The 23,126-nt window shown below is 65.3% G+C and overlaps 2 protein-coding genes across 6 annotated transcripts; one reads left to right on the top strand and one right to left on the bottom strand.

Annotated features, from left to right (window-relative positions):
* Positions 1–1,572: 1,572 nt before the first annotated feature.
* On the top strand, positions 1,573–5,489 carry ZNF576 (zinc finger protein 576). 4 transcript variants are annotated; one of them, XM_075908119.2, is made up of 3 exons: positions 1,573–1,701; positions 3,028–3,245; positions 3,531–5,489. In XM_075908119.2, exons 1-3 carry the CDS (start codon positions 1,589–1,591, stop codon positions 4,046–4,048), a joined length of 849 nt encoding a protein of 282 aa, XP_075764234.2. In that variant the 5' UTR covers positions 1,573–1,588; the 3' UTR covers positions 4,049–5,489. The 4 variants fall into 4 exon arrangements, with proteins under 4 accessions (XP_075764234.2, XP_075764233.1, XP_075764235.1 ...); XM_075908118.2 differs by lacking the exon at positions 1,573–1,701 and adding an exon at positions 1,725–1,872; XM_075908120.2 differs by lacking the exon at positions 1,573–1,701 and adding an exon at positions 1,725–1,882 and having other exon boundaries at positions 3,531–5,131.
* Positions 5,490–7,299: 1,810 nt separating this feature from the next.
* Positions 7,300–14,100, bottom strand: LOC142819661 (zinc finger protein 629-like). 2 transcript variants are annotated; one of them, XM_075908122.2, is made up of 4 exons: positions 13,970–14,100; positions 10,081–10,268; positions 9,092–9,187; positions 7,300–8,812 (listed from the first exon to the last, which is right to left on the bottom strand). In XM_075908122.2, exons 2-4 carry the CDS (start codon positions 10,160–10,162, stop codon positions 8,238–8,240), a joined length of 753 nt encoding a protein of 250 aa, XP_075764237.1. In that variant the 5' UTR covers positions 10,163–10,268; positions 13,970–14,100; the 3' UTR covers positions 7,300–8,237. The 2 variants fall into 2 exon arrangements, with proteins under 2 accessions (XP_075764237.1, XP_075764236.1); XM_075908121.2 differs by having other exon boundaries at positions 13,891–14,023.
* Between the last annotated feature and the right edge of the window lie 9,026 nt (positions 14,101–23,126).

Genomic DNA, 23,126 nt, shown 5'->3' on the forward strand with positions numbered 1-23,126 from the left:
TGGAATGTGGGGCTCTGATCACACCAGTGCACCCTGGGAATATGGGGCTCTCCATGCCCCAGTGCATCATGGAATATGGGGCACTGGACACCCCAGTGCACCCTGGGAATATGGGACTCTCCATGCCCCAGTGCATCATGGAATGTGGGGCACTGGACACCCCAGTGCACCTTGGGAATATGGGACTCTCCAGCCACCAATGCATCATGGAATGTGGGGCTCTGATCACCCCAGTGCACCCTGGGAATATGGGGCTCTCCATGCCCCAGTGCATCATGGAATGTGGGGCTCTGATCACACCAGTGCACCCTGGGAATATGGGACTCTCCATGCCCCAGTGCATCATGGAATATGGGGCACTGGACACCCCAGTGCACCCTGGGAATATGGGGCTCTCCATGCCCCAGTGCATCATGGAATGTGGGGCTCTGGTCACACCAGTGCACCCTGGGAATATGGGACTCTCCATGCCCCAGTGCATCATGGAATGTGGGGCACTGGACACCCCAGTGCACCTTGGGAATATGGGACTCTCCATCCTCCAATGCATCATGGAATGTGGGGCTCTGATCACCCCAGTGCACCCTGGGAATATGGGGCTCTCCATGCCCCAGTGCATCATGGAATGTGGGGCTCTGATCACACCAGTGCACCCTGGGAATATGGGGCTCTCCATGCCCCAGTGCATCATGGAATATGGGGCACTGGACACCCCAGTGCACCCTGGGAATATGGGACTCTTCATACCCCAGTGCATCATGGAATGTGGGGCACTGGACACCCCAGTGCACCTTGGGAATATGGGACTCTCCATCCTCCAATGCATCATGGAATGTGGGGCTCTGATCACCCCAGTGCACCCTGGGAATATGGGGCTCTCCATGCCCCAGTGCATCATGGAATGTGGGGCTCTGATCACACCAGTGCACCCTGGGAATATGGGGCTCTCCGTGCCCCAGTGCATCATGGAATGTGGGGCTCTGGACACCCCAGTGCACCCTGGGAATATGGGGCTCTCCATGCCCCAGTGCATCATGGAATGTGGGGCTCTGATCACACCAGTGCACCCTGGGAATATGGGGCTCTCCGTGCCCCAGTGCATCATGGAATGTGGGGCTCTGGACACCCCAGTGCACCCTGGGAATATGGGGCTCTCCATGCCCCAGTGCATCATGGAATGTGGGGCTCTGATCACACCAGTGCACCCTGGGAATATGGGGCTCTCCATGCCCCAGAGCATCATGGGAATGTGGGGGGGGGGCTCTCCACACCCCAATGCATCCTGGGAATGTAGGATGCTGGCCATGCAGTGCACCCTGGGAATCTGGGCCACTGCGCTCCGCAGGGCATCATGGGAGTTGGGGTGGCGGACGCACACAGCACACTGAGTATCATGGCGGGGCGCCCCCTGCAGGATGGCTGCGTGCCCCTGCATTGCCACCCCCATTAGGGAAGTGTGTGGCAATCGCGCGTGCGCACAACTCCCAAGAGGTGTCACGCATGCGCACACATCTCTTGCTGTAGCACTTGCTGCGACACCTTGAGCGGAATCACTGCGCGCGCCCCCGTCTCCAACTAACGGTACAGGATGCGTGCTGCGCATGCGCCTTTCCCCTCGCCACGCACCTTTTCCCAACACGCATGCGCCTTCTGCAGGAGTGCGACGCCGGGCGCCGAAGGACCACCGCCTCCCCCTTTTGGGTGGCCTTGGCGAATGCCTGATTGGAATGACACAGGGGCGGGGCTAGGGGCGGGGGAGGAAGGGAGCGGTCCCGGGGGCCGGTGGATCGGGGCAGGCGCGGGCAGGGGCAGCCCCACCGGAAACAGGGAGGGGGCCTGCCGGGGGGCGTCGGAACCAGGAAGGCAGAGGAGGCGAGCGGAGGTGGGGGAGGGGTCCCGGGGGGGACCGGGGGGGCCCGTGCGGGATGGAGAGGGAGCGCGGGAGTGGCGGGGGGAAATGGGGGGGGGAGGGGGAGTAACGGGGGAAGGCGGGGGCGGGGGACGCTATGGGGTAAATGGGGGAGGGGAGTAACGGGCGGGGGCGGGGGACGCTATGGGGTAAATGGGGGGAGGGGAGTAACGGGGGAAGGCGGGGGCGGGGGACGCTATGGGGTAAATGGGGGAGGGGGAGTAACGGGCGGGGGCGGGGGACGCTATGGGGTAAATGGGGGGAGGGGAGTAACGGGCGGGGGCGGGGGACGCTATGGGGTAAATGGGGGGAGGGGAGTAACGGGGGAAGGCGGGGGCGGGGGACGCTATGGGGTAAATGGGGGAGGGGGAGTAACGGGGGGGCGGGGGCGGGGGACGCTATGGGGTAAATGGGGGAGGGGGAGTAACGGGGGAAGGCGGGGGCGGGGGACGCTATGGGGTAAATGGGGGGAGGGGAGTAACGGGGGAAGGCGGGGGCGGGGGACGCTATGGGGTAAATGGGGGAGGGGGAGTAACGGGGGAAGGCGGGGGCGGGGGACGCTATGGGGTAAATGTGGGGGGAGGGGGAGTAACGGGGGAAGGCGGGGGCGGGGGACGCTATGGGGTAAATGTGGGGGGAGGGGGAGTAACGGGGGAAGGCGGGGGCGGGGGACGCTATGGGGTAAAGTGGGGGAGAGGGAGTAACGGGGGAAGGCGGGGACGGGGGATGCTATGGGGTAAATGGGGGGAGGGGAGTAACGGGGGAAGGCGGGGGCGGGGGACGCTATGGGGTAAAGGGGGGAGAGGGAGTAACGGGGGAAGGCGGGGACGGGGGATGCTATGGGGTAAATGTGGGGGGAGGGGGAGTAACGGGGGAAGGCGGGGGCGGGGGACGCTATGGGAAGCTGTGGTTGCTTCTCGGCCGGGCCAGAGGAAACCCGGTGCGGAAGGAAGAGCCTTGGGGTGTGCCCAGGAAGGGGAGACCAGGCTGGTGGGAGCAGAGGTGCTTGCTGGACAGGGGCCTAGAGGAGCCTGTGGGTCTGATGGGGAGGGAGGAAGGGGGTATGGGTCTGATCGGGGGCAGGGCCATGCGCTCACACAGCTCCCCTCCCCTCGCAGAGGGAAGATGTCTGAAGTCACCGCAGAGAAGCAGCCCCTGGCTGAAGCGCTCTCCCAGGAGACCCCAGCGCGGCCCACGCTCCCTGCCAAGCAGGAGGCGGCCCCCTCCCGGACGCGGCACCCCAGCTCTGACTCGGAGCCCATCTGCGTGGAGGACGAACCTGCCCAGCCCAGCCCCGAGGGAAAGGTCAAGGCCTCATCCAGCAGCAGCCCCGTCTGTAAGTACCAGGACTAGTCACGGCCATTGCCTGTCTCTGTTTCAACGGGCTCCCAGCCCTTCCTTTGGGGGGCTGCACCTCAGCTCTCCGATCCCCTCAATGGAAGGGCTCCCAGCCCTGCCCCACCTCCTCAACACCAGGTTATGCCGTTCAGAAGGACTTTGGGATCCCCGCAGTGGGGGCAGGCAGGTGGCTTGGGGAGCCCGGGCTGGCCGGGGGGTTGTGGGGGTGGGAGGGTCAGCCCAGGCTGGCGCCTTGAGCTCTCCTTCCCCCTCTTCCTCCCAGATCGCCTGGGTTCCAACCAGTGCTTCCACTGCCTGATCACCTTCCCGGACGAGAAGTTCAAGGAGCGGCACATGAAGCGGGAGCACCCCGAGGACTTTGTGCAGGAGAATCTGCAGGACGCCCTCTTTGTCTGCTTCATCTGCAGCAAGCCCTTCGAGAGCTCCCGCGCCCTCATCTGCCACCAGCGCGGGCACGCCCCCGCCCCGCCCCCCGACTGCCCCGACTGCCTGCGCCCCGCCTTCGAGTGCGCCGACTGCGGCCGCCGCTTCGGCCAGCTGGCCAATTACCAGCGCCACCGGCTGGGCCACGCCGCCGGCCGCAGCCTGCCCCACCAGTGCCCCGACTGCGGCAAGAGCTTCCGCCAGCTCTCCAACCTGCGCCGCCACCAGGCCTCCCACCAGCGCCCCCTGGAGCTGCTGCCCTCCCGCCCCTACTCCTGCACCGAGTGTGGCGAGAGCTTCGCCCAGGAGGCCAGCCTGCACGAACACTACATCCGGCACGCCCGCGGCGAGCTCTAGCGCCCCACGCTGCGGCCAGGGGCTCCGGCGCCACCCTGTGAGCGCAAGAGCTGGGACGGCAGCAGAATGCCCCTGCTGCTGCTGCTGCTGCTGCTGAGCTGGCTCCGCGCACCAGAGGCAGTAGGCACCGCCTGGCAAGGAGCCCAGATAGAATGGGACTGGAAGGACAGTGATGGGCCTGAAAGGTTTGAATGGAGCAGGACACGGGGCCTCTCCCTTGCAGGGGGCACCAGCTCCCTTGTGGATCCAGGCCGGGTACTGGTTCAGAGGGGCAGGGAATGGGACACGGGGGGGTTCCAGGGTAGGGGTCACCTGATGCTCTCTGGCCCCAGGGCGGAGGGCTGGCTGGCTCCGAAGGGTGGAGGGGGTGCAGAGACCATTGCTGTAGCTCTGCAACGGCTCTCCCCTACCCCTGAGGCAGTTTGTGACACCCCCCTCCCCCGCAGCGGCTCTTCCCCCACAAACGCCTCTGTGTGTATCCTGTGGCCCAGTGCTCCGTGCCACTGCCCCTCGCTCCCTAGCCTGCACGGAGGCTGCAGCACTCCCCATAGACTCCCTCCTGCCAGGACCCCTAACTGGAATGCGTTGTCTTAGGTGGGGGGGCCTCTCCAGTGCCCCTGGGTCCAGTCCCTGCGGCGCGGCACAGTCTGATACTTGTGGGGTGTCCTTGCTCGGGGGCTCCAGCTCCCCCGAGCGTAGCCTGGACCTAGACCTTGTCCCGGGTCAGCTGTGGCATGACTTACATTCCCCTGTCGCCATCCCAGTGCGGCCCTGGCCCAGAGGCACTTCTGCCAGTGTGAATGGGCGTTAGACCAGTCTGCGCCCACACCGTGCTGGCGGGGGTGAGCCCGGCTGTCCCTGATCCTTGCTGCACCGGTTGGCCCAAGCCCGGGGCAAGCCCGTGTCTTCACTGCTTGCCTTGGGGTGAAGCGGGGAGCTGTGGAAGGAGGCTCTCGGGGGCAGGGCTGAGCAGAAGAGGGGAGACGTGCTGAGAGCCAGGCCCCCCTTCCAGGCTGCAGGGCCGGATGGGAGCCCTGGGGTGAGGAAAAGGTCCTATTTTTCCAATAAAGAGTTGGAAGCTCACGGCGTCTGTCTCCTAGGCCAGGTGGCCCACAGAACGGGACAGGCTGGAACCGGGCAGGCCTGGCTGCAGGGCAGGGGAGGGCTACAAGCCGCTAGGGGAATGAGCGGCGTTTGGGGGGGCGGAGCGGTGTTGCAGGGACAGACGGGCCCAGCCGCCGGCATCTCTTCCTTCGCTCCTGCAGGTCAGCCCCTGACCGGGCTGCACCTCAGCCCAGGCAGCTCTGCCTACAGCTGCCTGGGACCCGCACGGCAACGGGACAGAGGCCTCTCCCTGTGGGGGGCTGGCTGGTTTTGGGGAGGGGGAGGAAATGGGAACATCAGAGTAGAGACCAGGCCAGATTGAAGGTCCAGCCCTCCTTCCCGTCACCCATTTCCGGCAGACAGATGCCAGGGCCACCAGCCCAGCCTGGCTAGCAGCCATTGATGGGCCTAGCCCCCTCTTTTCTGAACCCTGCTAAAGTCCTGGCCTACACAGCACCCTCTGGCAAGGAGTTCCACAGGTGGACTGTGCGCTGCCTGAAGAAAAACTGCCTTTGGTTTGTTTTAAACGTGCTGTTAATATCAATTGGTGACCCTTCATTCCTCTGTTTTGGGAAGGAGTAAATAACTCTTCGTGTTCTCCACACCAGTCATGAGTTCATAGACCTCTAGCCTAGCCCGAGTTGCCTCTAGACTAAGCTGGAGAGTCAGTCTTGTTCTCTCCTCCGGCAGATGTTGCGAGGCCCTGGACACTTGAGTTGCCCTTTTCTGAACGTGTTTTCCATTTTTGAGAAGTGAGCGCAGGTGCCTGCAGTATTCAAGATGGGGCAGAGACCTTTTCCTCAGGGGGGAGGGAAGGGCTGGCCCCAGAGCAGGGGGGTCAGGGCCTGGGACAGGCCTTTCCCTTGGGGAGGGGGTAGCAGGGCTGGCCACAGGGGAGGAGACTGGCATGTAGCAAGAATTCTAGGCCCTTAGTACCCCACAGTGAGCAGGGCTGGGGCAGCTGGAGCTTGCCCAGCTGATCTGTGGGGTAGGGACAATGCCCACAGCTGGGGCGGGGGGCACACCTGTGTTCCCTGGAAGCTGTGCAGTGGCCACTCGGTCCCAAGCTGCCCAGCTGCTTAGCAGAGCCCCCACAGCTTGCTGTGTGTTTCTCCTGGGGGTGCCCATCCGCACAGGCCTCGGTGCACAGAACAGAATTTATTCTGCACATGGATGGAACAACTGGCCATGTGGATGGAAAATGCCCAGGAAACAGCTTCACTTCCTGTCCTGAATTGCTTCTCCCTGCCATGCTGTCTCCCCTGCAGCCAATCAAAATGCCTGGCCTGGCACTGTGTGTGTGTGTGTATGGGGGGGGGGTACCCACTCTCAGCCCCCTGCTGCCTCAGCCTGGTCCCCAGCTCGGCTGATGCCCCTCAGCCCACCCCAGAACTTGACTCATTTTTCACCCCGTAAAAAAAACTCTCAGGCTTTGTGCCAATCCCAGGCTCCCGACAGCCAGCGGCGAACTCCGACCTCCACCGTGCCCCTCCCAAGCCACCGCCCAGCTCCCTGGGCCTGCTGCCCCCCAGCTACGGCCCAGCGGTGAGCCCCATGGCGCTGACGTCCCTTAGTCCCTCTCGACAGGCCTTCCCCTTTACTGGGCCACAGAGGGGCCTAGGCCTGAACAAAGCCCCACGGGACAAGCCCCACATCCCCTGCTCGGTCCCGCCTCCCTTTGGGGGCCCAGGGCAGCAGGTGAAGCCAGAGAAGGGCTGTCAGTGGGTGCCCCAGGCCGGCCACTGCCTCCCAGGGAAGCTTGGGGGGGGGGGGGCACAGCCCCTCCTCCCCACCCTGTGTCCCAGCTGGGACCTAGCACCCCTGCACTGGCCCGTCTTACACCCCCAGCTGCTGCTTCAGGGCCCCCCAGGCTGGCAGGCACCCTCCCCCTTGACAAGCTCCGCCCTCCCAGGTGCATGTTGGGAAGTGTGGGTTACAGTCTGGCACAACGCTCAGGCAGGTGCATGCTGGGAGGTGTAGTTCTCACTCCAGAACACCCCAACCAGCTGCATGCTGGGAAGCATAGTTCTTACCATTGGCCAGCACACCCCCTCCCCCAACCAGGTGTATGCTGGGAGGTGTAGTTCTCACCATAGAATTGCACCCAAGCCAGGTGCATGCTGGGAAGCTTAGTTCTCACTTCTGACATGACACCTCAGTGACAGGGCCCCAGGACACCAAGCCAAGTGCTGGGAGGGCTCTGGGCCCCCCAAGGCAGACCACCCCAGCACAGCCACAGCCTCCCCCCGGACGTCTCACCGCTCCATGGCGATGTCACCCATCAGCAAGGTGACACTATCATGACACCACAATACACCCCCCCCCCCAGTGCAGGCCAGACAGACAGAACCGGCGCAGGGGACAGAGCATGGCAGAGATACAGAATCACTTTTATTATGAAAGCAGGTCCCCAGCCCGCCCGCCCCCCGCCCTTTGGCTGAGCTCGTTAGTGTCCGTCGACCGGCTGGAGGCTCGCCCCTCGCCAGATGCGCTCTCTGAGCGGGAGCAGACGCGGCGCGCAGGCGGGAGCCGTCCCATCCACCCACCGGGGCTGTACGGGGCAGAGGAGTGCGGGGCGATCCCCCCACCCCAAGAGCAGCAGTGGAGAAGGGGGGCTGAGCCCCTTCAGCTCTGCAATCCTGCAGTCCCAAGGGCGAGTCAAGGTTGCCAGGTCTCGACTCCCACCAGGTCCAGGGGATAGGTTGGGAAGGAGGGTAACAGACCCCACTCTGAGGAGAAACACGGAGAGGGCCAGGCTGGCTGGGGCCCCAGTCGGATTCACTTGAAACTACACATCAACTAGAATAAAGGAAGGGGGGTTCACTCCCCCCATTTGTGTCTCAGGAGCCTGGATCCCACCGCAGCCACCAATCTGCAGCTGGCACACACCACCGCAAACATCACTCAACCCATGGATCCCCATTGCACCCATCATCCTCCTGCTCCCCCTCACAGACACCATCCTGGCTCCCTCATTTCCCCTGCCTGCTGAACCCACCGCTGCCACCATCCAACCCACAGATCCCACCACTGCTGCCATCCATCCCCTGCCCCCCGCTCCCTGGCCCCACAGCAAGGTAGAGGGCTACAGCTCCCCCCGGGCATGCAGCATGTAGTGCTCATGCAGATCTGCCACCAAGCCGAATTCGCCAGGGCATTCCGTGCAGTGGTACGGTCCGTCTGCCCCCTCGGCCTCCTGGGCACCATTGGCCTCCTGGGGCGGGGCTGAGGGCCCCTTGGTGCGGGGCGGAGCCGGGGGGCTGCGGCGCCAGCCATGTTCACAGCGGTGAGCCTCCAGGGAGGCGGGCGAGGCGAAGCCCAGGCCGCATTCGGCACAGATGTAGTGAAAGGCGCCAGCACGGGGCGAAGGGGGCACAGGCCGGGCGTCCCGGCCCTCGGGGTCCCCGGCGGGGGGCGGGGCCGGCCGGGCCGGGGGCGGCTTGGGGGAGCTGTGCGGCCGCTTCCGCCCCACGTGGTAGCTGCGATGGACTTTCAGGGCCCGCGAGGTGCCGAAGCCGCGCCCGCACTCGGGGCATTCGTGCCACTCGGGACTGGGAGCCTGCGGGGAGCCCAAGCGGCCCTGGCCGGCCTCCCCCTCCTCTGGCGCCACCTCCTGCGGGGGCTCCGAGACGGCCGACCTCAGCTCCTTGCTCCTGGGACCTGGGGGGGCAAGAGGAAGGGACGTCAGCAAACTGGCCCCCAGTCCCAGCCCCACCCCAGTGTCCCCTCGCTCCAGAGGGGGACTGGCCCACCCAGCCCTCAGCCTGCCTCCTGGGCTACAGCAGCACCACAGGGCTGGAGCTCCACCCGCCCCAGCCCCCGCTCCCCTCCAGAGCTACTCAGCGAACGCGTGGGTCCCGCTCTAGCCACTAGAACCTGCTGCCCTCCCAGGAGTCCTGACACCGGCCGCACAGCGCGAGAGGGCCGGGCCCCACCCACCTGGGTACCCGTTGGCAGAGGGCGTGGACGGCCGGCTCTCGCCCGACGACACCGAGGTCGCTTCCGATTCCTCCTCCTCCTGCACCGTGGAGACGCCTGGAATAGCCACAGCAGGTGAGAGGCCGCCGGCTGGCAGCTCCTGCCCGGCTCCCACGGGGCTGGGTGAGGGAGCGGGGGGCGGGGGGTCGCCCCTAAACATCGGCCTGCAGCCCCCCGCACACCTGGCGCTCCCCACCGCCCCCCTGCTCCCTCGCCCAGCCCCGTGCTCTCCCCCCGGCCTCCCCGCTCGCTCGCCCAACCCTCCCCACTGCCCCCCTGCTCCCTCGCTCAGCCCTCCCACTGCCCCTCCACTCACTCACCCAGCCCCATGCTCTCCCCCCGGCCTCCCCGCTCGCTCGCCCAGCCCTCCCCACCGCCCCCCTGCTCCCTCGCCCAGCCCCGTGCTCTCCCCCCGGCCCCCCGCTCGCTCGCCCAGCCCTCCCCACTGCTCCCCTGCTTGCTTGCCCAGCTCTGCGCTCCCCACCATCCCTCCACTCACTCACCCAGCCCAGCCCCGCACTCCCCCCGCTCACCCAGCCCAGCACGCCCCACAGCCCCTCCCCCGCTCACCCAGCCCAGCGCGCCCCACAGCCCCCTCCCCCACTCACCCAGACCAGTGCGCCCCACAGCCCCTCCCCCACTCACCCAGCCCAGCGCGCCCCACAGCCCCCTCCCCCACGCACCCAGCCCAGCGCGCCCCACAGCCCCCTCCCCCGCTCACCCAGCCCAGTGCGCCCCACAGCTCCCACCTGACCTCTTTAGCGTGAGATCTAGTCCCATCACAGCGATCCTGGCCCCCCCCGCACACTGCCACCTCCCCCGCCCCATCATGCTCTGGGGCAGGCGGCACAGTGAGCCAGCAAGGGGGAATTCCAGGTCCACAATGCACTAGACCCGGGGTTCTTAACAGCCAGGAAAGGGGGGAGCCCCGCCCCCCAGCAGCTGCTCACCGGTCGAAGTTCCATCCTCCTCCTCGAAGATCACGTCCTCGCTTCCCCCCACCTCCGGGTGCTTGTGTGTTTCGGACATCATCCCTCGGTGATCAGCCTGGCTGGACCAACAGCCTCGCACGTGGGGTCCCTGTGCTGCCAAAGGGGAACTGACCCCCAACGTTTCACACTCCCACAATGCTCTGGGGCTACATGGATCAGGAGAAAGGTGAAGAGCCAAACCTAATTTGCACTGGCCCCATATGAACCAGGGGGAGGGGGAACTGGTCTTATATTGCATCAGGCTAGGGCTATAAGAACCAGGGGAGAAAGGGTTCCATCCCACAATGCACCAGGCTGGGGCTTTATGGACCAGAGGAAGGGGGAACCCGTCCCATATTGCATCAGGCTAGGGCTATATGGACCAGAGGGCAGGGAACCCATCCCACAATGCACCAGGCTGAGGCTATATGGAACAGGAGGAGGGAGATCCCATCCCACAATACACCAGGCTGGGGCTATATGGACCAGGGGGAGGGGATCCCAGCCCACAATGCACCAGGCTGGGGGAATATGGACCAGGGGGAGGGGATCCCAGCCCACAGTGCACCACGCTGGGGCTATATGGAACAGGAGGAGGGAGATCCCATCCCACAATACACCAGGCTGGGGGAATATGGACCAGGGGGAGGGGATCCCAGCCCACAATGCACCAGGCTGGGGCTATATGGACCAGAGGGCAGGGATCCCAGCCCACAGTGCACCAGGCTGGGGCTATATGGAACAGGAGGAGGGAGATCCCATCCCACAATACACCAGGCTGGGGCTATATGGACCAGGGGGAGGGGATCCCATCCCACAATACACCAGGCTGGGGGTATATGGACCAGAGGGAGGAGAACCCCAGCCCACAGTGCACCAGGCTAGGGCTGTATGGACCAGGGGGAGGGGATCCCAGGCCACAATGCACCAGGCTGGGGCTATATGGACCAAAGGGAAGGGATCCCAGCTGACAATGCACCAGGCTGGGGCTATATGGACCAGGGAGAGGGGATCCCAGCCCACAGTGCACTAGGCTGGGGCTATATGGACCAGGGGGAGGGGATCCCAGCCCACAATGCACCAGACTGGGGGAATATGGACCAGGGGGAGGGGATCCCAGCCCACAGTGCACCGGGCTGGGGCTATATGGACCAGGGGGAGGGGATCCCAGCCCACAGTGCACCAGGCTGGGGCTATATGGACCAGGGGGAGGGGATCCCAGCCCACAATGCACCAGGCTGGGGCTATATGGACCACGGGGAGGGGGAACCCTTCCCACAGTGCACCAGGCTGGAGCTATATGGACCAGGGGGAGGAGATCCCAGCCCACAGTGCACCAGACTGGGGGAATATGGACCGGGGGAGGGGATCCGAGCCCACCATGCACCAGGCTGGGGCTATATGGACCAGGGGGAGGGGATCCCAGCCCACAGTGCACCAGGCTGGGGCTGTATGGACCAGGGGGAGGGGATCCCAGCCCACAATGCACCAGACTGGGGGAATATGGACCAGGGGGAGGGGATCCCAGCCCACAGTGCACCGGGCTGGGGCTATATGGACCAGGGGGAGGGGATCCCAGCCCACAGTGCACCAGGCTGGGGCTATATGGACCAGGGGGAGGGGATCCCAGCCCACAATGCACCAGGCTGGGGCTATATGGACCACGGGGAGGGGGAACCCTTCCCACAGTGCACCAGGCTGGGGCTATATGGACCAGGGGGAGGAGATCCCAGCCCACAGTGCACCAGACTGGGGGAATATGGACCGGGGGAGGGGATCCGAGCCCACCATGCACCAGGCTGGGGCTATATAGACCAGGGGGAGGGGATCCCAGCCCACAGTGCACCAGGCTGGGGCTATATGGACCAGGGGGAGGGGATCCCAGCCCACAGTGCACCAGGCTGGGGATATATGGACCAGGGGGAGGGGATCCCAGCCCACACTGCACCAGGCTGGGGCTGTATGGACCAGGGGGAGGGGATCCCAGCCCACAGTGCACCAGGCTGGGGCTGTATGAACCAGGATGAGGGGATCCCAGCCCACAGTGCACCAGGCTCGGGGAATATGGACCAGGGGGAGAGGATCCCAGCCGACAGTGCACCAGGCTGGGGGAATATGAACCAGGGGGAGGGGATCCCAGCCCACAGTGCACCAGGCTGGGGGAATATGGACCAGGGGGAGAGGATCCCAGCCCACAGTGCACCAGGCTGGGGCTATATGGACCAGGGGGAGGGGATCCCAGCCCACACTGCACCAGGCTGGGGCTATATGGACCAGGGGGAGGGGATCCCAGCCCACACTGCACCAGGCTGGGGCTATATGGACCAGGGGGAGGGGATCCCAGCCCACAATGCACCAGGCTGGGGCTATATGGACCAGGGGGAGGGGATCCCAGCCCACAGTGCACCAGGCTGGGGCTATATGGACCAGGGGGAGGGGATCCCAGCCCACAGTGCACCAGGCTGGGGCTATATGGACCAGGAGGAGAGGATCCCAGCCCACAGTGCACCAGGCTGGGGCTATATGGACCAGGGGGAGGGGATCCCAGCCCACAGTGCACCAGGATGGGGCTATATGGACCAGGGGGAGGGGATCCCAGCCCACAATGCACCAGGATGGGGCTATATGGACCAGGGGGAGGGGATCCCAGCCCACAATGCACCAGGCTGGGGGAATATGGACCAGGGGGAGGGGATCCCAGCCCACAGTGCACCAGGCTGGGGCTATATGGACCAGGGGGAGGGGATCCCAGCCCACAGTGCACCAGGCTGGGGGAATATGGACCAGGGGGAGGGGATCCCAGCCCACAGTGCACCAGGCTGGGGCTATATGGACCAGGGGGAGGGGATCCCAGCCCACAGTGCACCAGGCTGGGGCTATATGGACCAGGGGGAGGGGATCCCAGCCCACAGTGCACCAGGCTGGGGCTATATGGACCAGGGGGAGGGGATCCCAGCCCACAGTGCACCAGGCTGGGGCTATATGGACCAGGGGGAGGGGATCCCAGCCCACAGTGCACCAGGCTGGGGCTATATGGACCAGGGGGAGGGGATCCCAGCCCACAGTGCACCAGGCTGGGGCTATATGGACCAGGGGGAGGGGATCCCAGCCCACAGTGCACCAGGCTGGGGCTATATGGACCAGGGGGAGGGGATCCCAGCCCACAGTGCACCAGGCTGGGGCTATATGGACCAGGGGGAGGGGATCCCAGCCCACAGTGCACCAGGCTGGGGCTATATGGACCAGGGGGAGGGGATCCCAGCCCACAGTGCACCAGGCTGGGGCTGTATGGACCAGGGGGAGGGGATCCCAGCCCACAGTGCGCCAGGCTGGGGCTGTATGGACCGGGGGGAGGGGATCCCAGCCCACAGTGCGCCAGGCTGGGGCTGTATGGACCAGGGGGAGGGGATCCCAGCCCACAGTGCGCCAGGCTGGGGCTGTATGGACCGGGGGGAGGGGATCCCAGCCCACAGTGCGCCAGGCTGGGGCTGTATGGACCGGGGGGAGGGGATCCCAGCCCACAGTGCGCCAGGCTGGGGCTGTATGGACCGGGGGGAGGGGATCCCAGCCCACAGTGCACCAGGCTGGGGCTATATGGACCAGGGGGAGGGGATCCCAGCCCACAGTGCACCAGGCTGGGGCTGTATGGACCAGGGGGAGGGGATCCCAGCCCACACTGCACCAGGCTGGGGCTATATGGACCAGGGGGAGGGGATCCCAGCCCACAGTGCACCAGGCTGGGGCTATATGGACCGGTGGGGGGGTGAGGGGGCCGATCCCACAACGCACCGGGGCGCTGGGCCCTGGGAAGAGGCGGGAGAGCCGCCCGGTGCCTGTCCCGCCATGCACCGCGCCGCCCGCCGCTCACCGGCTCCTCCGGGCCTGACCCGGTCCCGTCTGGCCGCCGCCGCAGGAATGGAGCTGCGCAAGCGCAGTGGAAGCGAGGAGGGGGCGGGGCTCCGGCAGCGCCTCCGTCGCGGGTCTTTGCGCGTGCGCGGGCCGCCTATTAACGTTTGCGTTCTAGGCTCAAGGCGTAGCGCATGCGTAGTAATGTAGCGAGCCGAGGGGTTTTGCGCACGCGAAGCCACTCTTGAGCCGACGCGCCTGCGTCCAGGGGAGAGGGCGGAGCGGGAATCGACTTGGTTCCGATGGAGGGTTCTGCGCATGCGCATCGGAGAGTACCTTTTTTTTCCCCATTGCTGTGGGGGAGAATAATGTTTGTTTTCATTATTCCCTCCAGCTGGGCTGATACTTGGTATGGTCCGCTAGGGGACACTGGGTGCGATGCATTGGGGGTGCACTGAGCCGGTCCGTGCACTAGGAGGCGCTGGGTGCAATGCACTGGGGGTGCACTGAGCCGGTCTGTGCACTAGGAGGCGCTGGGTGTGATGCACTGGGGGTGCACTGAGCCGGTCCGTGCACTAGGAGGCGCTGGGTGCGATGCACTGGGGATGCACTGAGCCGGTCCGTGTACTAGGAGGCGCTGGGTGTGATGCACTGGGGATGCACTGAGCCGGTCCGTGCACTAGGAGGCGCTGGGTGCAATGCACTGGGGGTGCACTGAGCCGGTCTGTGCACTAGGAGGCGCTGGGTGTGATGCACTGGGGATGCACTGAGCCGGTCCGTGCACTAGGAGGCGCTGGGTGCAATGCACTGGGGGTGCACTGAGCCGGTCCGTGCACTAGGAGGCGCTGGGTGCGATGCACTGGGGATGCACTGGGCCGGTCCGTGCACTAGGAGGCGCTGGGTGTGATGCACTGGGGGTGCCCTGGGCCGGTCCGTGCACTAGGAGGCGCTGGGTGTGATGCACTGGGGATGCACTGGGCCGGTCCGTGCACTAGGAGGCCCTGGGTGTGATGCACTGGGGATGCACTGGGCCGGTCCGTGCACTAGGAGGCGCTGGGTGCGATGCACTGGGGGTGCACTGGGCCGATCTGTGCACTAGGAGGCGCTGGGTGTGATGCACTGGGCCGGTCCCTGCACTAGGAGCGCTGGGTGTGATGCACTGGGGGTGCACTGGGCCAGTCCGTGTACTAGGAGGCGCTGGGTGTGATGCACTGGGGATGCACTGGGCCGGTCCGTGCACTAGGAGGCGCTGGGTGCGATGCACTGGGGGTGCACTGGGCCGGTCCGTGCACTAGGAGGCGCTGGGTGTGATGCACTGGGGATGCACTGGGCCGATCCCTGCACTGGGGATGCACTGGGCCGGTCCGTGCACCAATCCATACATTAGGGAGAGCGTGCGTATGTGCATGCAATGCACAGGTCTGTGACCTAAGGCGGGTTGGTGTATGTGTCTCAAGCGACTCGTGCATCACGCCGGATTTCAGAGCCTGCAGACCAAGAGCCCAGTGGAGCCGTTCAATCTGCTGCCTTGCACTAACAAAATGCAGGACAATGTAGCACTTTAAAGACTAACAATAAACCATCTTGTTAGTCTTTAAAGTGCTACATTGTCCTGCATTTTGCTTCAGCTACCCCAGACTAACACGGCTCCATTTCTATCGCCTTGCACTAAGTGTGTCTGGTTCAGCCCAAATACTGGGGCCCACAGCCTGGCGGGTGGAGCAGGAATGAGGCCAGGAGCCAATGTCACTGTCTTCAGTATTTCCCCCCAGCCCACGTGCGAGGAAAGTTACTGCTCAGACATGGAGTGGGGGGGCATGTTCTCCCTGCCCGGCTGCGTCGTCGGCCGTCTGCTCGGTGAGCCTCCTGGGAGGGGCCCACGGCCAGAGCTGGTTCTCCTTTGGGGTGTCCGTCGAGGTGGGGGAGAGATGTGGGTGTCGTGCTGCGTCCCGCACAGGCACCCAGCAGTGCACGTGGCCCGGCCCGTAGGACTGACAGCAGAGTCGTGCAAGGGCTGGTTTGTTGCAGAGGTGACAGGCCCTTTCCAAAAGTTGGGGGGCAGAGCCCCACCCCTGAGGTTCCCCCTCCTCTTTCCCTGGTGGCCCCACCTGGGCCAAGCTGCAGCAGAGCTGGGGAGCCCCCTGGCCCCAAGCAGCCCCCTGCCATGTCCCTGCCCCTGGTTCTATGGAGCTTTTCATCCGGGCTCCACCAGCTCCTGGTCTGACCAGGGTGTGGGGCCACAGGTGGAAGAGAAGGGGAAGGGGCGGGGTCTGTGGCCCAGACCCTCAGCCCTGCCTCCTCCAGCATCCCTGGAGCGTTGTACTGACCCCCAACCACCATCCCCCCGTCCGGCTGTGGTCTTTGGTGCCTGCTCTTGGTATGAGCCAGGATGCGCTTTGCCAGTTAATCCAGTGTCCAGCTGCCTGTGGAAACAGGTTCCAATGTATAACTGTGCAAGGAGCAGAGTGTTACTGGGAAAGGCCAGTTTCGCTGGACACAACCAACTGGACGAAAGTTCATGTCTCTGGCTACAGCGCGGTGCACTCGGCAACGGGGAAGTTAAGGAAACACACGGCCACTTACTTTGCCTCCCGTGGAATCCTTCTCTTCCCGTAGCCTGCACCGCGTTCTGGGATTCAGCCGGGGACTAAAAATACCAGCCCGGCTGGGATGACGCCAGCATGGGCTCCAGCTGGGACAGAGAAGGCACCTATGTTCTGCCGCTCGTGACAGCTACGATTCAATGACTGTTCCTCACAACCGTGGGACATTCCCTGCCTGGTGGCTCTCTTGTCCTGTGAGCCGGTTCCAATACAGTTAGGAGCGCTGTTTGCTTGGCTTGATCACCGGAGCAGCAGCAGCGCCCTCTTGTGACAGTCCCACTAGTCAGAACTGGTGTCCAGCCTCTCCCCAGTGGGGCGCGGTTGCCAGAGCGAAGCGGCAGCCACGGAGAGGGGCCCCAGAAGGAGCTCAGGGTCCAGGTCGTGCAGGACCAGGAAGGCAGCCGACACAAAGTGCTGGGGCCATCGCATGCCCCGGGGCAGCTCCGGCTCCCTGGCACAAAGGAAAAAGCTGTGGCATCCACAAACCCCAGGGCAGCCACAGCAGCTAGGATGAGAGCTTTGCTGTCCCTCGAAGAGGTAGCAAGCATGCAGCAGACGCAGAGAAACGGCTGTCCAGGGGGGTCCCTTTAAGCGCATGTCTCTGCAGGGCTCTGGCAACAGCCCTCGGAAGCAACTGGTGACCTAAAGCCCAGCCTGAACTGGTTCTGGGAGACCTTTCAAGCGAGGGAGCGTCCGAGGAGTCTGGACAGTCTCTTGCGCAAAAGCACCTCGTTTTTTCCATGCGCTTTTGTGTGTGGACGCGCTCTGGCGCCAGACGGTTTTGCGGAAGATCTCTTCCGATAAAAGCTTCTAGCGCAAGACGCCTGCAGTCTACACGTAGCCTGAGAGGGGGCGTGAGAGCAGCGGTCAAGTATCTGAAGGGGTGTTGCAAGGAGGAGAGAGGAAAATTGTTCCCCTTGGCCTCAGAGGACAGGAGAAGCCGCTTAAATTGGAGCCTGGACAGCTGATGGGCTGAACTAGGCCCAGAAGCCCCGGCTGGAGTCCTTGGGGTCCTGCCACACTCGTCCCAGGGAAGGAGCAGTGGAGAGGTCCTTCAAGCAGGCTAGAGTGGCTGCAGGGGAAGCAGCCAATCAGGGACAAGGAGGGCCCTATAAAAAGGAGCTGCAGTCCCAGAGGTAGGCAGTTCCTTGCTGGAGCCAGAGGAGGGCCAGGGCTCCCGGCTGGCCACAGGGCACTGCAGCACCATGGAGAGCTCTGTGCTGGGGGGGACTGGGAGGAGGAAGAGCTGGTGGCTGGGCGGGACCAGGGAGGAGCCCTGGGCTAAGGGTGAGGTGCTGGGACTGTGGGAACCGCGGGCAGTGTTGCTAAGGGAACAGGGCGGCACGTGGGGGCTTTGTGGAGGATTCCTGGGCTGGGCCCTGGTGCCCTGGCCAGGCCCTGGGGAAGGGCCTACACCTGGCAGCAGGACACTCCCGGAAGGTGACTCAACTGTCGGGAGGCCGAGCTGGGGCCAGAACAGGCCAAGAGGGTGAAATCGCTGCCTCCCAGCAGGGGGCGCTGGGGTACAGGTGGGACTGGTTCCATGACTCCGCCCTGGCCAGGAGGGGGCGCTGGGGTACAGGTGGGACTGGTTCCATGACTCCGCCCTGGCCAGGAGGGGGCGCTGGGGTACAGGTGGGACTGGTTCCCTGATTCGGCCCTGGCCAGGAGGGGGCGCTGGGGTACAGGTGGGACTGGTTCCATGACTCCACCCTGGCCAGGAGGAGGCGCTGGGGTGCAGGTGGGACTGGTTCCATGACTCCACCCTGGCCAGGAGGGGGCGCTGGGGTACAGGTGGGACTGGTTCCATGACTCCGCCCTGGCCAGGAGGAGGCGCTGGGGTGCAGGTGGGACTGGTTCCCTGACTCGGCCCTGGCCAGGAGGGGGCGCTGGGGTGCAGGTGGGACTGGTTCCATGACTCCGCCCTGGCCAGGAGGGGGCGCTGGGGTGCAGGTGGGGCTGGTTCCAAGACTCGGCCCTGGCCAGGAGGGGGCGCTGGGGTGCAGGTGGGGCTGGTTCCCTGACTCGGCCCTGGCCAGGAGGGGGCGCTGGGGTGCAGGTGGGGCTGGTTCCAAGACTCGGCCCTGGCCAGGAGGGGGCGCTGGGGTGCAGGTGGGGCTGGTTCCAAGACTTGGCCCTGGCCAGGAGGGGGCGCTGGGGTACAGGTGGGACTGGTTCCCTGACTCGGCCCTGGCCAGGAGGGGGCGCTGGGGTGCAGGTGGGGCTGGTTCCCTGACTCGGCCCTGGCCAGGAGGGGGCGCTGGGGTGCAGGTGGGGCTGGTTCCCTGACTCCGCCCTGGCCAGGAGGGGGCGCTGGGGTGCAGGTGGGGCTGGTTCCATGACTCGGCCCTGGCCAGGAGGGGGCGCTGGGGTGCAGGTGGGGCTGGTTCCAAGACTTGGCCCTGGCCAGGAGGGGGCGCTGGGGTACAGGTGGGGCTGGTTCCCTGACTGGCCAGAAGGGGGCACTTGCGGGAGGGGGGCAGAGTCCGCGGGTCCCGTCCCTGTCGTGTTTTCCTGCCGGCGACTCGCCCTAGCACCAGGGCCCCTGCAGGAGGGGGGTGACGCCAGCACCACGGTGACCGCGAGAGACGCGTGCTCCCCCTGCTGCCAGTCCCAGCGCGGCACCGGCTCGGGCGCGCTCACAGGGCCGGTCCCCCTGGCTGAGATGGGAGGGGCCGTGGCTCCCCAGAGCCCGCTCTAGGGAACTCCCAATGGGGCCGCAGGCTGCAGTTCACCCTCTCCCCACCGGCCCTGGGGCTCGGAGGCACAGGGAGGTGCCTCTCTGAAGGGCGTCGGCGCCTGTCTGGGAGCTGGTCGGACAGGCCCGGCGGGCGGCAGACGCTGGTCCAATAAACCACGTTAACGCCCGGCCCTGTCGCTCCATGGAGGGAGGCAGGCGCGGCGCGACCCCTTGCTAGCCAGGGGCTCTGTACTGCAGCCACCGAGGCACCGGGTCCAGCCACCTCGCGGGACCTGTTATTCCAGTGAGTCACCCCCAGCCTGTCCCTGCCCCCGCTGGCAGCCCCCCGCGGTAGAAGGCTGCTCGGAGACCCGCCGGGCAAAGGTCCCTGTGTCTCGCCAAGGGCGAGGGAGGGAGGGTGCAGCAGGGCGGATCGCCGCTCGCCAGCTACCAGCACCTCCCTCTGCTGCCGCCTGTTCTAGCAACTGCTCCCCAGGGCTCTGACACTGCCCTCTGTGGCGCTCGGAGCTCTGGGGGGCCACCAGCAGCCCCCCGTTCTTCAGCAGGGGCCACAGCCTGTTTTTCCAAGGGCCGTCCTGGCCCAGGTGCCTAGTGTGCAAGGTGCTGCACATTCTGATTGCAGTTTATTAGGGGTATTACGGTAGGATCCAGGGCTCCCTGTCCTGGCCCAGGTGCCCAGTGTGCAAGGTGCTGCACATTCTGATTGCAGTTTATTAGGGGTATTACGGTAGGACCCAGGGCTCCCTGTCCTGGCCCAGGTGCCCAGCGTATCAGGGGCTGCTCAGACTCAGGGCCAAGAGAGGGCCAAGGCCTTTTCCCCCCTTGGGCAGTCACACGGTGTCACGGAGTCTGGGGGTTCCCTGGGAGGTCCCTGAGCCCTGCACCCCCACAGCCTGAGGGGACTCTCAAGCGGCAGGTAGAAGAGAAGGTCTATTGCGCACAGACTTGTTGTTACAGGAGCCAGGAGCAGCCAGCACAGCCCCACCTGGAGTTAGGGGGCCCAGAGCCAGCGCCTGGCCCCCCAAGGCAGCTAGGCCCCCGCCCCTGAGCCAGCCAAAAACCTCACCCAGCCAGCCACTGGTCCCAGCCCTCTAGGGAGACCCGCCCCCCTTCGTCCTGCTTCCTGGGCCCACGGGGTCATCTGCTGTCGCCTGGCTGAGTCCTCCACAAAGCTCAGGGGACCAGCAGGCCGTGGCCGACCCCTACAGGCCTCCCCCAGGAGTCCTCCGCGGAAACCCCGTCCCCTGCTGGGCACCACGCATGCACAGACACACAGAGACACACACACACACAGAGACACACACACAGAGAGAGAGACACACAAAGACACACACAGACACGCACACACACACAGAGACACACACACAGACACAGAGACACACAGAGACACACACACACACAGACACGCACACACACACACACAGAGACACACACACAAACACACAGAGACAGAGATGGACACACAGACTCAGATGCACACACACACACAGACACAGAGGTGCACACAAACACACACACACACACAGAGGTGCACACAAGCGCGCGCACACACACACACACACACACACACAGACACACACACAGGTGCACACACACACACACACAGACACACACACACACACACACACAGAGTAACCGCAGAGCAGCAGAGGCCAGTGGGTCGCTCACAGCCCCACGAAGCCGCGCGGAGGCATCACCAGAAGGACACCGGCACCGCGAGAGGGAAGGCAGCCCCCCCCCCCCCACGGCGTCCCCCACTGGGCACCTGTTCTCTGCCCCTCCCCGCTGGGCCAGGTCCCTCTGCCACGTGGGCCGGGGCTCCCCCCAGGGCCCCTCCCACGGGTCGTGCTGTGACGCCTCCCCCCAACACACGCAGAGCTCTGGGCCTGTCCACTCCGGGGCGGGGGGGGGGGGGTGTGCTTGGCCCAGTCCCTCCGGCAGGGGGCAGCGCGCGCACACACAGACCACCCCCCCCATCCAGCGCCCGCCTCCCCCACCTCACTCCTGCCCTGCCCCCTCTTGCACCCGATCCCCCCAGCTCCTTCACCCCCCAATCCCAGCCCCCTCCCACCAGACTGACACCCCAAGCCCGCTTCCCGGCCGCCCCTCCCCGCCATGGACCCTGACCGGGGAACCCCACACCTGGAGGTGGGCTCGTGCTTCACCCAGCGAGGGGAGATTTGCGGGGGAGGGAAACTGAGGCGGGGTCGGGCAGAGGCTGGATCTGAGCCTGGACCCCGCGCACTGGGCTCAGCTCTGCCCCTAAGCAGCGGGCAGGGCGCCCTTGCACCGGGCCGCTGTGCTGTGTGTCATGGCCCCTGCACTGCCCGCGGCTGCCTCGGTGCGGGGAAACCCGGCGTGACCAGCCCGGCCTTAAACACCCCGGAGACCCGCCCCCTCCCCCTGCCCCTCCCCCGCCTCCTTTCCCGGAATCGGCCCCGGGCGGCTGGAAACCGAAAGCGGAGCGGTTCCTGGGAATCGTGGGGCGCTGCAGCACTAGACTGGTGAGTCTGCACCAAGGGGACCAGCGGGCAGATGGCCTACGCCCGACTCTTGAAGGCAGAGCTGGTGGGGCTGTGCAGAGAGAGGGGCTTGCCTGTGCGGAAAGCAGCCAAGGCCCAGCTGATTGCCCAGCTGGAAGATAATGACCAGCCACAGGGCCAGGATCTTGTCCCCAGGGGAGGCAGCCAGACCCCCCCGAGAGTGTGTCAGGCTCAGAGAGGGGGAGGAGCGCTGGAACCCACCGGAGAGATGAGACAGCGTCTCCCGTAGCCCATCTAGGGCAGGGGCCAGCCCAGCGGAGCTGCGGCGGCTGGAGATCCAGCTGCGGATAAAGGAATTGGAAGCAGAGGACCGAGAGAGGGACCGCCAGGACCGAGAGAAGGAGCGCCAAGATCGAGAGAAGGAGCGCCAAGATCGAGAGAGGCAGCGACAGCATGAGCTGGCCATGGCAGAGCGGAGAACCTGCGGGGCCCCGGCTGCGCCAAGTGCCGATGGGCCCCAGGGTCCCGGGGCTGCCAGACGCTTGGAGAGGCCCGTGGTGGCCCAATTGAAGGACATGGGTGACATAGACGGGTTCCTCAGTGCCTTTGAGAGGGCCTGTGGACTGCAACGGGTCTCCCCAGCTGACTGGCTGCAGGAGCTCATCCTCGCACTGAACCAGGAGGCGGCCGGAGTGCTCAGTCAGCTGGAGGACCTACAGCCAGGGGATTACAACCGAGTCAAGGAGGTCCTGCTGCACAAGTTCGGGCTGACACCCGAGATGTACAGGAAGAAGTTCCGGGGGGTGCAGAAGGAGCCACGGGAGACCTATGTGGATCTGGCCTCCCGCCTGGCGCAATACTGCCACAAGTGGGTGTCTGGAGTCGGAGCCCAGGCCGCAGAGGAGCTGCTCAAGCTGGTCCTGATGGAGCAGTTCTATGAAGCGTGCCCACCCAAACTGAGGCTGTGGCTCAAGGACCGGAGACCAGAGAACCCCCAGGAGGCCGGGAGGCTGGCGGACGAGTTCACGGAGAGCCGGTCCGGGTGTGAACGGGAGTCCCGGAGAGAAAGGGAACCGCGCAGAGACCGGATCTCGGCTGAGCGACGGAGGGAGTCAACTATGGGGCGAGACCAAGGAACAGGTCGTCTGTGCCCCAGAGAACCAGCCAGGGCCTGGACAGAGACAGCCCAAAGCCTAACTTGCCAGCGCTGTGGGCAAAAAGGCCACAAGAGGGCTCAGTGCACCAGGTCCCAGGACCGGGGACTTTCCAGGGTTAACTGGCTGGGGCGGGAGGAAGGGCAGGCTGCCCCAGAGGCAGGGGCTGGCAGGCAAACCTCAGCTCAGAGAGAGGGGAAGGATGCTCAGTGCACCTCCCCTGGGAGGTCTGACCCTC

This window comes from Pelodiscus sinensis, chromosome 22 (assembly GCF_052426305.1).
Source record: "Pelodiscus sinensis isolate ZL-2025 chromosome 22, ASM5242630v1, whole genome shotgun sequence".
Taxonomy (NCBI): Eukaryota; Metazoa; Chordata; order Testudines; family Trionychidae; genus Pelodiscus; species Pelodiscus sinensis.

Excerpts from the sequence above, each read along its gene's own strand:
- ZNF576 (XM_075908119.2), top strand. The coding sequence starts at position 1,589 with ATGCGTGCTGCGCATGCGCCTTTCCCCTCGCCACGCACCTTTTCCCAA. Across the intron at positions 1,702-3,027 it reads CCACCGCCTCCCCCTTTTGG|AGGGAAGATGTCTGAAGTCA; the intron begins GTGGCCTTGGCG and ends CTCCCCTCGCAG. Across the intron at positions 3,246-3,530 it reads ATCCAGCAGCAGCCCCGTCT|ATCGCCTGGGTTCCAACCAG; the intron begins GTAAGTACCAGG and ends TCTTCCTCCCAG.
- LOC142819661 (XM_075908121.2), bottom strand. The coding sequence starts at position 13,946 with ATGGCGGGACAGGCACCGGGCGGCTCTCCCGCCTCTTCCCAGGGCCCA. Across the intron at positions 10,269-13,890 it reads TCCCAGGGCCCAGCGCCCCG|CCCCAGAGCATTGTGGGAGT; the intron begins GTGCGTTGTGGG and ends TGATCCATGTAG. Across the intron at positions 9,188-10,080 it reads GGAGGATGGAACTTCGACCG|GCGTCTCCACGGTGCAGGAG; the intron begins GTGAGCAGCTGC and ends TGGCTATTCCAG.